At 31.6% G+C, this 12,814-nt stretch overlaps 1 protein-coding gene across 4 annotated transcripts in view; it reads left to right on the forward strand.

Moving 5' to 3' along the window:
- Positions 1-12,814, forward strand: part of TUSC3 (tumor suppressor candidate 3) — a 156,395-nt gene that overhangs the window by 128,411 nt on the left and 15,170 nt on the right. For all 4 annotated transcript variants that reach the window (XM_049772381.1, XM_049772380.1, XM_049772383.1 and 1 more), the window contains exons 7-8: positions 3,993-4,056; positions 10,770-10,844. In XM_049772381.1, coding sequence (XP_049628338.1) covers positions 3,993-4,056; positions 10,770-10,844 — 139 coding nt within the window. The remainder of the gene's footprint in view (positions 1-3,992; positions 4,057-10,769; positions 10,845-12,814) is intronic.

The following is a 12,814-nucleotide window of genomic DNA, read 5'->3' on the forward strand; positions in this document are numbered from 1 at the left end:
CATGTTAATTTAACAAAGCCTTTAACATGAAACCTACCACTAAAAATATATGCTAATGGAAAGTCCTAGGCACAAAAAAATGTACTAGATACAAAAAAAGAAAAGTTTAGGCATAGAGCAAGGATGTTCTGTATCACCAGTTATTCAACTTAATAATGGAAATCTTAGCCACAGTAATTAGTCAAAAGAAAAAATAGGATTCATTAAGATAGTATTTGCAAATAGAATGATATATTTATCAAAAATATACAGGGTGTGTGTATTAAATTGTATATATATATATATATATATATATATTTGTTTTTTATTTGGGGCAACACCCAATAGTATTCAGGGCTTACTCCTGGCTTTGCATTCAGGGATCACTATTAGTGAGACTTGGAAAGCCATATGTGGTATCTGGGATCAAACCTATATAGGCTGCTTGCAAAGTAGCAGCCCAGACAAGCCACAACAGATTCATTACACATTTGATTTTTAATTTTTTATTACTTCATGTTCAGGTTTGTTTTGCAGTTCTCCCCATTTAATATGTGACTTCTGTTGGGGTCATAACCCCCAGTTTAAGAAGATGGGCTCTAGAGAATCATTCAGGAGACTATATAGGAAATTGATGGGTTTTCTGTTAGATATATGTTGTGATGTTAACTGTTGCTTAATTGCCTGGTAAATGTAATTTTCCCTGTTGCCTGGACTTAATTTGCTGATGTATTTTAGATGTTCAAATTTAAGAGCCCCGGCTACTATATTTTAAACAGCATTTTTTAAACATCATATACTAGTATGGTTTATTCTCTGAATATGTTGCCATTATGTTGGTAATGACAGAATTACACCAGACATTCTATAATCCTTGACAAAACTTAGGTATGTAGAAATAACATTTGGCTCCTGAACAGTAAAGGTTTCTAGTTTTACTACAGATCTAGTGAAGTGGAATCTCCTCATGTGAAATTTGGTACTTATTTTTAATTTAAGGATGGATGTGTTCGGGCCATATCCATTGCTGCTCAGTGCTTGCTGACTCAAATATCACTCATGTTAGGGTTTAGGACTCAATATATGGTGCTGAGGAATGAACCTGAGCATTATTGAGTGTTTTTCCCTCATCTCCCTCATACATACACCAAAAAGCATTTGGAAAAAGTGAAGTCCTTTTTAAAGGCAGGTTAAGAGTTTCATACCCAGGGATAATCCTATAAATTCTATATCTCCCTCTTTTGCCCTTGAGCTGCCAGTGTATCTTGTCTCTTCTGTGTATAGTTTGATGTACACAAACAATAATGCTGTAAATTCTAATGGAAGTAGTTGAAAAGTTATTCTAAATTTCAGATAGACAGCTGTGATTTATTGCTAATAGCCATAAGCATTAAAATACTTTAAGTGGCAATTACACCCTCATTTTCTAGCGCTTTCATTTTCTGTATTTTAATTTGGTTTCTCTTGTACACTAAATATTTAATGTGTTATTTAGGCATTTCGGGTATGACATGCAGAAGTTAACTATAGTGGTGTTCTTTGCAACCTGGATACACATAATATCTATATCACTTTTTCAGTCAACTCCAGAAATACTTGGCCTAGGAATTATATGATTTGTATTACAACTGCCATTGACTGTGGCAATTTAATAAGAACTAGTGCTTTCTCTGAGAAGTTGATGTAGGTTGTTGAATTTAAAAGAAATCACTAAGGAAATGAGTTATAAATGTGAAACTATTGAAAATTGCAGAAATCTTGTAATGCTAGATTGAAAGAACTTTTGAATTTGAAATTGTTTGGTGTAACAGTGGTGACCAAAATACTTCCATTATAATAGCTCTTTGCTATTTAGTAGAAAAGTCCATCTGCTTCTTTTTCTTCTTTCCTCTTCAATCCTACACTATTATAATATCAAATGATTCATTTTAAAAATTTATCTAGGTCAGAGTGATAATACCATGAGTAGGGCTTGCATTTGTCTAACCCAGGTTCAATTTCTGGCCCCTGTTATGGTTCCCTCAACCTTGCCAGGAGTGAAACCTGAGTGAAGAACCAGGCATAAGCCCAAGTACTGGCCAGATGTGTACCAAAATCCAAATCAAAATTTTTTCTTGTCTCACTATAGACACATTTAAATGAATGGACAGAATAAATGACACAATTTATGTTAGCATTTCTCCTAAATGATAATGTGAATGAACCAGAAATAGCCACCTTTTAACCAGTCAGCTTAAAGATTACATGTAAAATCATTTTCACTTGAGGCTACTTTCATTATGAAAAATTAAAATGAAAAATTTATTGAAAAATTGAATATGGTAATAAAAGCTACTTGGATCAGACTTAAAAGAAAAAACAGTCTGCATAGCTGTTTATAATTTTTATATAATATATATAATATAATATATAATGTTATATTTATAATCAGTGGATATAATTATAGCACTGATAATGGGCATTTGTTGATAGAATAGACCAAAGAGTATCACTTAGGAACTTTGGAAGAAAGAATAAACTATGGTATTATCCTGATTGTTATATTCAAGTGAGTGAATATAATTTACTTATAATAAGATTTACCATTGGTAAAAGGTCTTGAACATTTGTCTTTGGAGGAAGGAATTTGTAATTCAAACCACAAGAATCAATACTACTGCAAGCAGAGGCCCAGTCTTTAATAATCAAACTGAATGTGGGAAATGAGTGTACTGAGGAGGTTAGTATGAAGAAATGAAGTAATCCTTGGTCATTGCTGTAGGGACACTGACACTGGTGGTGTGTGTCAAGTTAGAAAGAATACTCAAGATTATTAAATGGTTTGTAAATCATGATGAATATATATATTTTTTAAATGTAGAAAACAGGGGCCAGAGCAATAGTTCAGCTGATAGAGGATTTGCATTGCATGTAGCATACCTAGGTTTAATCTCTGACATCCCACTTGGTCCCTGAGCCTGACTGATCTGAAATCAGAGCTAGGAATAATTCCTGAATATCACTGGTTGTGGCCCAAAAACTAAAAAAAAAAAAAAAAAAGAGTAAAGAATAGCCTTATATGAAAATTTCAAAAAAAATTGGTAATAGAATTGATAATTAAACATCAGACTTCATAAACTTCTAAAAATATTATTAGATAAACTAAAATTAATTTAGATAAGGAGATATTGAATTAAGAATTAGTGATGTTTCTAGGGTTAAATTCAAGAGAAAATATCTTGGGGGGGGTGGTTACATACATGGCAGTGCTCTGGCATTATTTCTAACTCTGCTCAGAAATCATTCCTGGCAGGCTCCAGGGACCATATGGAATTCTGGGGATCAAATCCAAGATTGCCACATGCAAAGCAAACACCTTATTGGCTGTACTATTGCTTTTGCCTAAGAGAAAATAATTTTTTGACTCCTGGTTAAATATTCATTCCATAGTATTATATACATTTTAAGTAGTATTATCAAAAATAAAAAGAAAGTAAATTTGAAGAATAGGTGACTTTCTCAAATAATAAAATAATGTTTCATATGTGATGTAAGCCTGTTATTTTCTATTACTAGTATTTTCTCCATACTTTCAAATAAAAAAACTAGAAAAGGGCATATTTAAAATAATTTTACAACTAAGATTTTAAGAGATTAATAGCAGAAGTAAATGACAATCAATTTTAGAAGAAAAATATCTTAGGTGAAGTTTTATATATTTTCATAACTTATCAAATAAAATTGATTTGGTAACTTATAGATCATTGCTGCATTATATTTCAAGTTTATTTTTGAGGTTACACATGGTGTAATAAAGCATATGCCTTGTAATATATTGAATGTCATTTCTGTCATATATCTAACTACCAACATTTTCATTTATTTACAATTAATATTTTTGTTCCAGAGAATTATGAACAGTAGTTTAATTAGTAGATCGATTAATTATTTTGTCATTGTGGTATAAAACTAAAAAGCTTTTTTAAATTCTTCTTTTCTCCTATTTAAAATTTTATTTTTGTTTTGTTTTTCAGAGCTACATTCATGGAAGCAGCCAGGCTCAGTTCGTAGCAGAATCACATATTATTCTGGTACTAAGTATCCTTAAAAATACTTAAAAAAAATTATAAAATGCTGCTTTGTGTTGACTGTATCAGCTCTAACTAGAGTTCTGTGTGTGATGTTTATATATTTTTTAATTCTTTAAAAGCATGTTTACAAGTTATTGATTGTTGAGTTTCAGACATTTAATACATTTCAACAAACTCTTCTAGGAAGAAGGAAAGCCTATGGTTAAAAATAGGCTGAGGCATCTAATCTTGGTACTGATTACCTTAACTATGACTGTGAGTCAGAAAGGGAGAATTTAGTGTAGTTTAGACATCTCTTTTTGAACATGGCAAAACTTGGTGTTATGAAGCCAGATAATAAAGTGTAACTTATGGTTTGAAAAAAGACAAAAGACTTAAGAATCACCTGTCTTTAAAAAAAAATAAAACTGTGAATATCTCTAGAATGAAGTAACATTACCTTTTGAATATATATCTATTTGAAGAATCATTGATTTTCAAGATTCATGTTTGAGGCTAAATTTATAATATTGTTTGAATATGTTGAGTCATCAAGGTTTAGTATTATTTGTAAAATCCAACTATATTCTGGCTATGTAAGCTGATATTTAAATTAGAGCCAAGATCACATTTCTTATACTGTATAAAAGTCTTTAAACATCTTAGAATTCTAGAATTAATCTAGGTCAAAATCCCATTTTATTGATAGTATAACTGAAATCCACACAATTTATCTGGCTTGCCTTAGATTAGAAAACCAACTAGGATGTTTTATTTTAGATGGTGGTTAGTTGTACAATAGTTTTTGATTAGATACTTTACTATAGTCTGTGAAATAGAATTTTTCAAATAACAAATCTTGATACTATTTTTGGGAGGTAGGTGGTCACACCCATTTAACTCTCAGGGGTTACTCCTGCTATGCGCTCAGTAATCGCTCCTGACTTGTGGGGACCATATGGGACACTGGAGATCTAACTGTGGTTCGTCCTAGGCTAGCACTTGCAACACAGACACCTTACCTCTAGCGCCACCACTCCGGCCCCAGATGTTTTAGTTTTATTGCATGCAAATAAAAGTCTACTAATGGAAATGTATTTTTACCATGTGAGAGCAATACATTTTTCAAAGTAATGTATTTAAGGTATATACATCTTCTTTGTATTCATGTATACATGAATCAGATGTTAGTACTTAACAATTTTTATTACAATATAGGCAAGGAGCAAGAAATGCTTAAAAGGACTTCAATTCTCTAGAAACATTGCTGAAACCCAGTTACAAACATATTTATAACCATGGTGCCTAAATACGGAAATTATTTAAAATAAAAAAGATTACAGAAATAAAAAAGCTTAAAAAATGTTCTCAATAAAGTCAGATTAGCCTAGCCCGGACAAAATGAATTAACTATCACATGCAAAAATGAGGATATCCTATCATATCCTTTCTCGCTGATTACTTTATTGGACACAGTATACATAGTATTTACTGGTTAATTCCATATCATTTGACATATATATGCTTGAAATTTAAATGATCAGTCCTCTGGTATTCATGACAATTCATTTACATTTTAAAGACTTATTTTTGACTATAAGATACTTTGAGCTCATAAAAGGACCAAGATAAGAAAAATACAATTTTACCTTTAAAATGAGTATTATGAATAAAGAAATTGTATACACCAATTCAGGAATTCGGGGTGTGCACTACCCCATTTTACATTGCATTTTAACTACCCATATCTTGATAGAACAATAATGTTGACCTTCCTCTATTTGAGTTCTTAGTATTTTTATTCCTTCCACCATGACCCAAAACATTCAGCTGCATTCATGCAAGTGTGCAATATGGTCCATTCCTAGCATTTAATTATCCATGTGTTCTCTAGCTCCAAAACCAAAAGGAAACTTGAGAAGTATATTTTTGCTCTTGTTTATTTCATTGACTGGAATTTGAAATGAATTCACATGTTGTGATCTTGATCAAAAACCACCAGGTTTCTGTTTTCCAATTTTAATAAGATTAATACATAATGCATATCATCAGAAACTTAGGTGAGAAAATTAAGTATTTGCTAATATATTATTTAATACTTTACACAGTTGCAAATATATTTACAGGAACATTTGTTCCTTATTAAATATGAACCAAGCAATATTTATGATTAACTTAGCTTAATCATTTTTATAAAAGTATAATAATAAGAATAAAAACATCTTAAGTAACTTTATTTTATATTATTTTGGTTTTTGAGCCACACCTGCTATGACACAGGAATCACTGGTGGGGCTTAGAAAACCATACAGGGTTCTAAGGATGGAACCCACAGGTTAGCTATGTGCAAAGCAAGCACCCTCCTGCTGTACTCTCATTCTGGACCCTTTTAGCTCTCATTTTAGCTCTCATTTATGGATAGTGGGTTTTTTTTTTCCTATTCAGCCTGATAAAGTATCATTTTAGGGCTACTCTTTATTCAAAACAACTCATCAAACACATCGAGACTACCTAGCAAAAGAAATGAAAATCTGTGATAAGATGATTATTCCCTTGCCTGGTAGGAATTTTCCAAAGTTTCATTTCATAGCTCATTGATAACTGAGATTTAGGATATAGAGAAATTTTACAAGCATTCTGTACATTTTAAACATTACTGCATTCATAAACTGAAAGTCTCTGTTCTTGTTATGCTATAGTTAAGTATTATTTTTCTGTTACTTCATTTTGAGATGTCTATGAAAAAGAAATTTTGTTTTAAAATATTGGACTTGTGACTATATTCAATAGAATATAAAAGAATTCAGTTATTTCTGGTTTTGAATTTGACTTCTAATTTTTAACATATTCTTAAAATTTATATTTATATATTTTCACTTATTTAGATATTTGTATTTATATGTAGAAAACAATTCGACCTTTCTAGTTTTTTTTTTTTTTTTACCTAATATATAGTAAACCAGTTCTTCAGGACAAATGATTGATCCACAATTTTGACAAAAAAAACCACTAGAAAACACATCTTATATCATAGGTTATAGCTTCATGTTTATATAAATATTGTTTTCTCTCTGTTAGGAGTATTTCATTTTGTTACAACCTTATTTATAGGGGGAAATTTCAAGTAGTATTTGAGAGAAAACTACCTTAAGAAGGAATGAATAATTAATAATAATTTAAGCCATTTTAATATGGGTATTTGTGAACTGAAAATAACATTGCATATGAATAGATGTATCTTAATATCTGATACACGTAATTTTTTTAAAAATGAAGACTAATTAGAAGAAAAATGGAAAAATTAGATGGAAAGAAAACTAGTAGAATTTGTAAAATTCAGCATCACAAGTGCAATTACCAGTCCTTGTGAGAAAGAAGAGAAAATAAGAATGATTCTGCCTATAAAAGTTAAAGTGACTTTTCATCTTTGTTTGGAAATAGAAATAGTTTCCAGTACAGAGACAGAGTGATGGGGAACACACTTTAAGAGTACAGCAGGTATCAAAAAAAGAAAGAAAGAAATTCACAGATTGTCAAAAGAAAATTGATAAAATATTCTTTTATTTGAATTTTTAAAAATCTCACACTGTGGCTGGAGAGAGAGAATAGTGGGGAAGGTACTGCCTTATATTTAGCTAGCCTGGGTTCAGTCAGATTATGGTCTCTGTGTTCCAGCAGGTACAGGATGCATGCATGTTAGAAACTGTGAAAGGTCTTACTTGTTCCCTAATTTTCCACATCCTTAAGTTCTGGTATCTTAAGATAAAATCATGAGACAAACCTTTTCTTGCAATACTTTAAAACAATGTAAGATTGGATTGATAGTTGGTAGTATAGGATATAGGGTATTTGCCTTGCACACTGCTGACCTGGGTTATATTCCCAGCATCCCAGGCACCACCAGAACTAATTGCTGAGTCAGAGCCAGGACTAAGCCCTGAGCATCTCCAGGCATGGCCCAAAAAGAAAAAAAAATGTAAGTTACATATATGTGTGTATTTACTAAGCACTTCATGTATTGGTTTAGGGATCATACCCAGCTGTGCTCAGTGATTACTACTGGGGTTGTGCTCAGGGTTCATTCTTGCCAATACTTAATAAACCATTATGATATGGGAGTTAGGAGTTGGCTAATTCCAGCCAAAGTCCTTCACCTCTTTACCATTTCTGTAGTTCTATGTGTATATTTTGAAAGAGATTACATATTCCTTTTCCTAGGAGAAAAATATTTGTTTTCCATTTATTGTGAAAGCATGAATTCGTTCTACATTTGTTTTCAGTCTGTAATAGGAAATAAATGTTTATTTTAATGGTTTATATCAAGGAAATAAATATTACAGAAGGAAATTAATGATGGATTGCAAGTTGAAAATAATTTCAGTTTTAGATCCCTTTAAGATTTTTATTATGTACTAATATTTTTAGCATCTATTATCATTTATCTTTCTGACAAACCCGTATTTCTTCCTAGGAGCAATACTAAACTTACCATGATTTGCAATTGATAATGACTTAGAATGCAATGCAGATGTATTTATTGCTGGTTCATTTCAGAAGGACACTCAGTGCCTTAAAGTGCTTTATATGATTTACACCAATAGAATTTCTGTTTTGGGTATGATCATGTCATTATGTTTACTTTTTAAGCAGTAAGAAGATAATTAACAGTACCCATAGAGAAACTGCAGTGGGCACAGTGAATGAAGTATTTATTTCAGTGCTATTAACCATGGATTCACATGTGCAACATAGGACAACATATGCTTCTTTTACCAACATGTTGTCTTGGTTGATACAATGAATCTTCAGTTAAATAATATATAGAGGAGGGTTGGTGAATGTAAATCCATTTTAGTTTAATTACAACCATCCAATATAAAGTGGATTCACATCTCATTTCTTATTAAAGCCAAAAAAATATTATTGAAGTAAATATGAGAGTACTAGCTCCCTGCCCTTTCTCCTTCTTTATATAATAGCTTACATGACATTGTATATCTTTTTTATGATAATCAATTTATGTTATTTGCAGATTAATAAATTCTTAATATATTTCCAAACTAAAATTAAATAAAGTCTCCCAAATATTATATACAACTTTAGATATTGTATTGGGCCCTCTCACATATTGAGGGCCAAACCAGCCTGTTATTTTTGTAAATAGAAATTATTGCAACACATCTACAACTATTGTCTAAAATTACTTTGCACTACAACATTAGACTAAATAATAGCATTACCCTTTAGAAAGCCAAAAATGTATACTTGCTGATCTTTTAAATTAAAATTCAAAGCTCAATAGGTTAGTTAAATGAAGAAAACTAAGAGCCACAACTTCATTATCCCTAGGACAATTGTTATTTACTTGTTTCTCCTACATTCTGTGCATTGTTTTTAAAGAGAAGAAATGTTATTAACATATACATTTGTTTTCACTTAAGAATGAGTTTTTGTGTTTCACTACTCCTCATTTCTATCTAACCCTATGGTAGTATTCTACTTCTTTTATGATTTTTCTGATTTGCAATTTTCATTCCCAAATTTGTACAGATTCTGTTACAGGGTGTTCAAATCCCCCCGAAGTTAACAACATTGTTATAGAGTAGTTGATAGTGTAAAATGGTGAATAAAAAACATAGGTTCTTCCCTCTTGGAAGTAACATTTAAATCATGAATAAAACAACATAAAAATAAAGATTACTGATGCTATAGAAAAAAATTAAGAAAATAGGTGTAGGTGCAGCCTTTCTGGTGTCATCTGAGCAGAAACATAAAGTAAGTGAAAGTATTAATTGGGCACCTGGAGGAAAATCAATTTAATCAGAAGAAAAATTTGATGTTCTTGAAACTCAGGTTCTGGTCTCATTAAAAGAATAATCAGAATGAAAAATCAGAGCAAATGGTACCAATATAGTACAAGTAGTCTTGATCTGTGTGGATGTATGATTATTTTGAGATCTTCAGATTTTATTGAGTGAAATCACAAATTACTAGTCATCTGAACAGCATAAGTACAAAAATATACATTGTAGGGGCCAGAATGGTGGTGCAAGTGGTAAGGTGTCTGTCTGCCTTGCCCGCAGTAGCCTAGGAGGAACTGCTGTTTGATCCTCCCAGTGTCCCATATGGTCCCCCAAGCTAGGAGCTATTTCTGAGTGCATAGCCAGGAGTAACCCTTGAGCATCACCAGGTGTGGCCCAAAAATCAATATATATACATACATATATATATACATATATACATACATATATATGTATACAATATATATACATACATATGTATATATACACATGTATATACATTATAAAAATAAATGGTTATGTAGTTAACTTCATTTGCTGTAATTATAGCTGCAATGTTATATATATTATATATACATATGTTTTATATATATATGCAATGCAAACTATATATATAATTATATATATAACCTTATATATAGTATGAAACATTCTAACATCTTGGGTCCATATTATTCATATGCACTATACAAGTCTAAAAATTTGAGCTTTAAAATTAGACCTTCAAAAACCTTAAGAATTTAAGTTTCTTGTTAATTTTTAAGGTCAAGGCTATTTACAAAAAGAAAGGTAATTTCTCATTATATATAAGAAAATGAGTTATGTTTACCTCTGTTGCTTTGTAATTTAACCATTCTGGTAGAGAGCACAGTGTTCGGTTCTAAAAAATTAATAAATAGTATTTGCATCTATTTCTACGTTTCCTTGACAACTACTATAGATGCTGCTATCACCATGGGGATGGTTCTTCTAAATGAAGCAGCAACATCCAAAGGAGATGTTGGTAAAAGACGGAGTAAGTCAGTGTTGCTATTTCTGTAATTTTGCAAATGTTTTAAGATTTACTTATAACAAATGAAAATATATGTATATAGAAAATCTTTATAACTAAATTTCAAGATAATCTGACTTATGGAAGATTTAGGATTCTTCAGGAATTTTTCCACACCTTATTTTTTTACAAATTTTTATTTTTTGGGATGTGACTAACTACTTGAAAATATATTTATGTGAGAATGGGTTAATTTTCTCTGAAATTACAGATAAAGAAGCGACGCTGTTCATCCTCATTGAAGTCCTGGTCAAGCTTCATTCTTTAGTATTATGGGCTCAACACTGAGAAATGGAAACTTTAGAGGGCGGAAACTTTCAGTTTCATTGACAAATGATCTGCTTCCTGTTTCATAGCATCACTTAGGCAGTAAATATGCAGATGGAGTTAATTTCCCATTGGTTATTATTGTACAGTGAAATGTCATACCTTCCAGTTTACCCCCAAACCTTTTAACATTTTAAGGGGTAGTATCTTTGGATCCTATATTTTTCCTAGGGTCTTTACTTGATATTCCAGTATCACCAACAAATTCCAGGAATACATATAAATATTTAGAATATATAATTATATATAAATATAGAGAGAATATATAATAAATTACCTTTGTTTTATCTTTTGATGATTCTTCAGATAATTTTAAAAGAATAAGTTCATAGTAACACAACTTGGAACCAGAAAGATGATAATCCTCTACACAGAAAGGCATTGATTAGGAAAGGGCAGGAGGCATTTTAGAGTCAATATTTTCAGGTACAGACTCATTTATATTAGTAAGTACCTATGTAATTTATGATTAGCTTTGCAAAATATATAACTAAAATTTCATTGTATGCTTTGACTTTTCTCTGAACCATTTCTAAAATACGTATTTTTGCGCAAGAGAAATAGTAGAGTTGGTATGATGCTTGCCGTTACATATGACTTACCTGGATTTAATACCAGCATCATATATGGTTCCCTGACTCCAGGTGTGATCCCAGTGCTCAAAGCCAGGAATAAGCCCTGCACATTTGCAGATGTTATCCAAAATATGTATTAAAACAAAAGTAAAACAGGGGCCAGAGCGATAGTGCAGCGGTAGGGGCATTTGCCTTGCACGCAGCTGACCCAAAACAGACCTCAGTTCGATCTCCTGGCATCCCATATATGTCCACCAAGCCAGGAGCGATTTCTGAGTGTATAACCAGGAGTAACCCCTGAGCATCACTGGGTATAGCCCAAAAACCACCAAAAAAAAAAAGTAAAACAAAAACCCACATATTTTATGTATGAAATGCCTTATGGCATTTTTATGGGACTTTTAGCTAGGGTTACATGTATTTAAGTGAATTCAAGTTTTCTAAATACTCTGATGTCTGTGTTGATATGTTCTGGATGTAATTCATTCTGCCTTCTGTTATTACGTGATGAGTTATCACAAAGAAACTACAGTAGAAGTGAATATATTACTTTACTAATTATTGATGAATATTTTTTAATAATTTGAATAATAATACTGCTGGAATTGACAGGAGTTACTCTATGCTCAGAAATCGCTCCTGGCAGGCTCTGGGTAACATATGGAATGCCGGGATTCAAACCACCATCCTTATGCATGCAAGGCAAATGCCTTACCTCCATGCTATCTCTCCAGCCCCATCCCTCCTTTTTTTTTAATAATTTTTTTTATTGTGACTGAAGTTCATTACACAGAATTATTTATGATACATAATGACAATGAATGAAGGGCATTCCTACCACCAATGTTGTCTTCCCTCCACTCCTGTTCCCAGCATTCTTTGTTGGTTTTTTTTTTTTGTTTGGTTGCCAGACCCAGGAACCTAATCCAGATCAAATACATATAAGGCAAATGCCCTACCCATTGTACTATTACTCTGCCCTGGTAATTTTTGTTTTTGTTATATTAAGCTACCATACTTTTTGTTTATATC

The sequence above is a fragment of the Suncus etruscus genome, chromosome 4, assembly GCF_024139225.1.
Source record: "Suncus etruscus isolate mSunEtr1 chromosome 4, mSunEtr1.pri.cur, whole genome shotgun sequence".
In the NCBI taxonomy this organism is placed as follows: Eukaryota; Metazoa; Chordata; class Mammalia; order Eulipotyphla; family Soricidae; genus Suncus; species Suncus etruscus.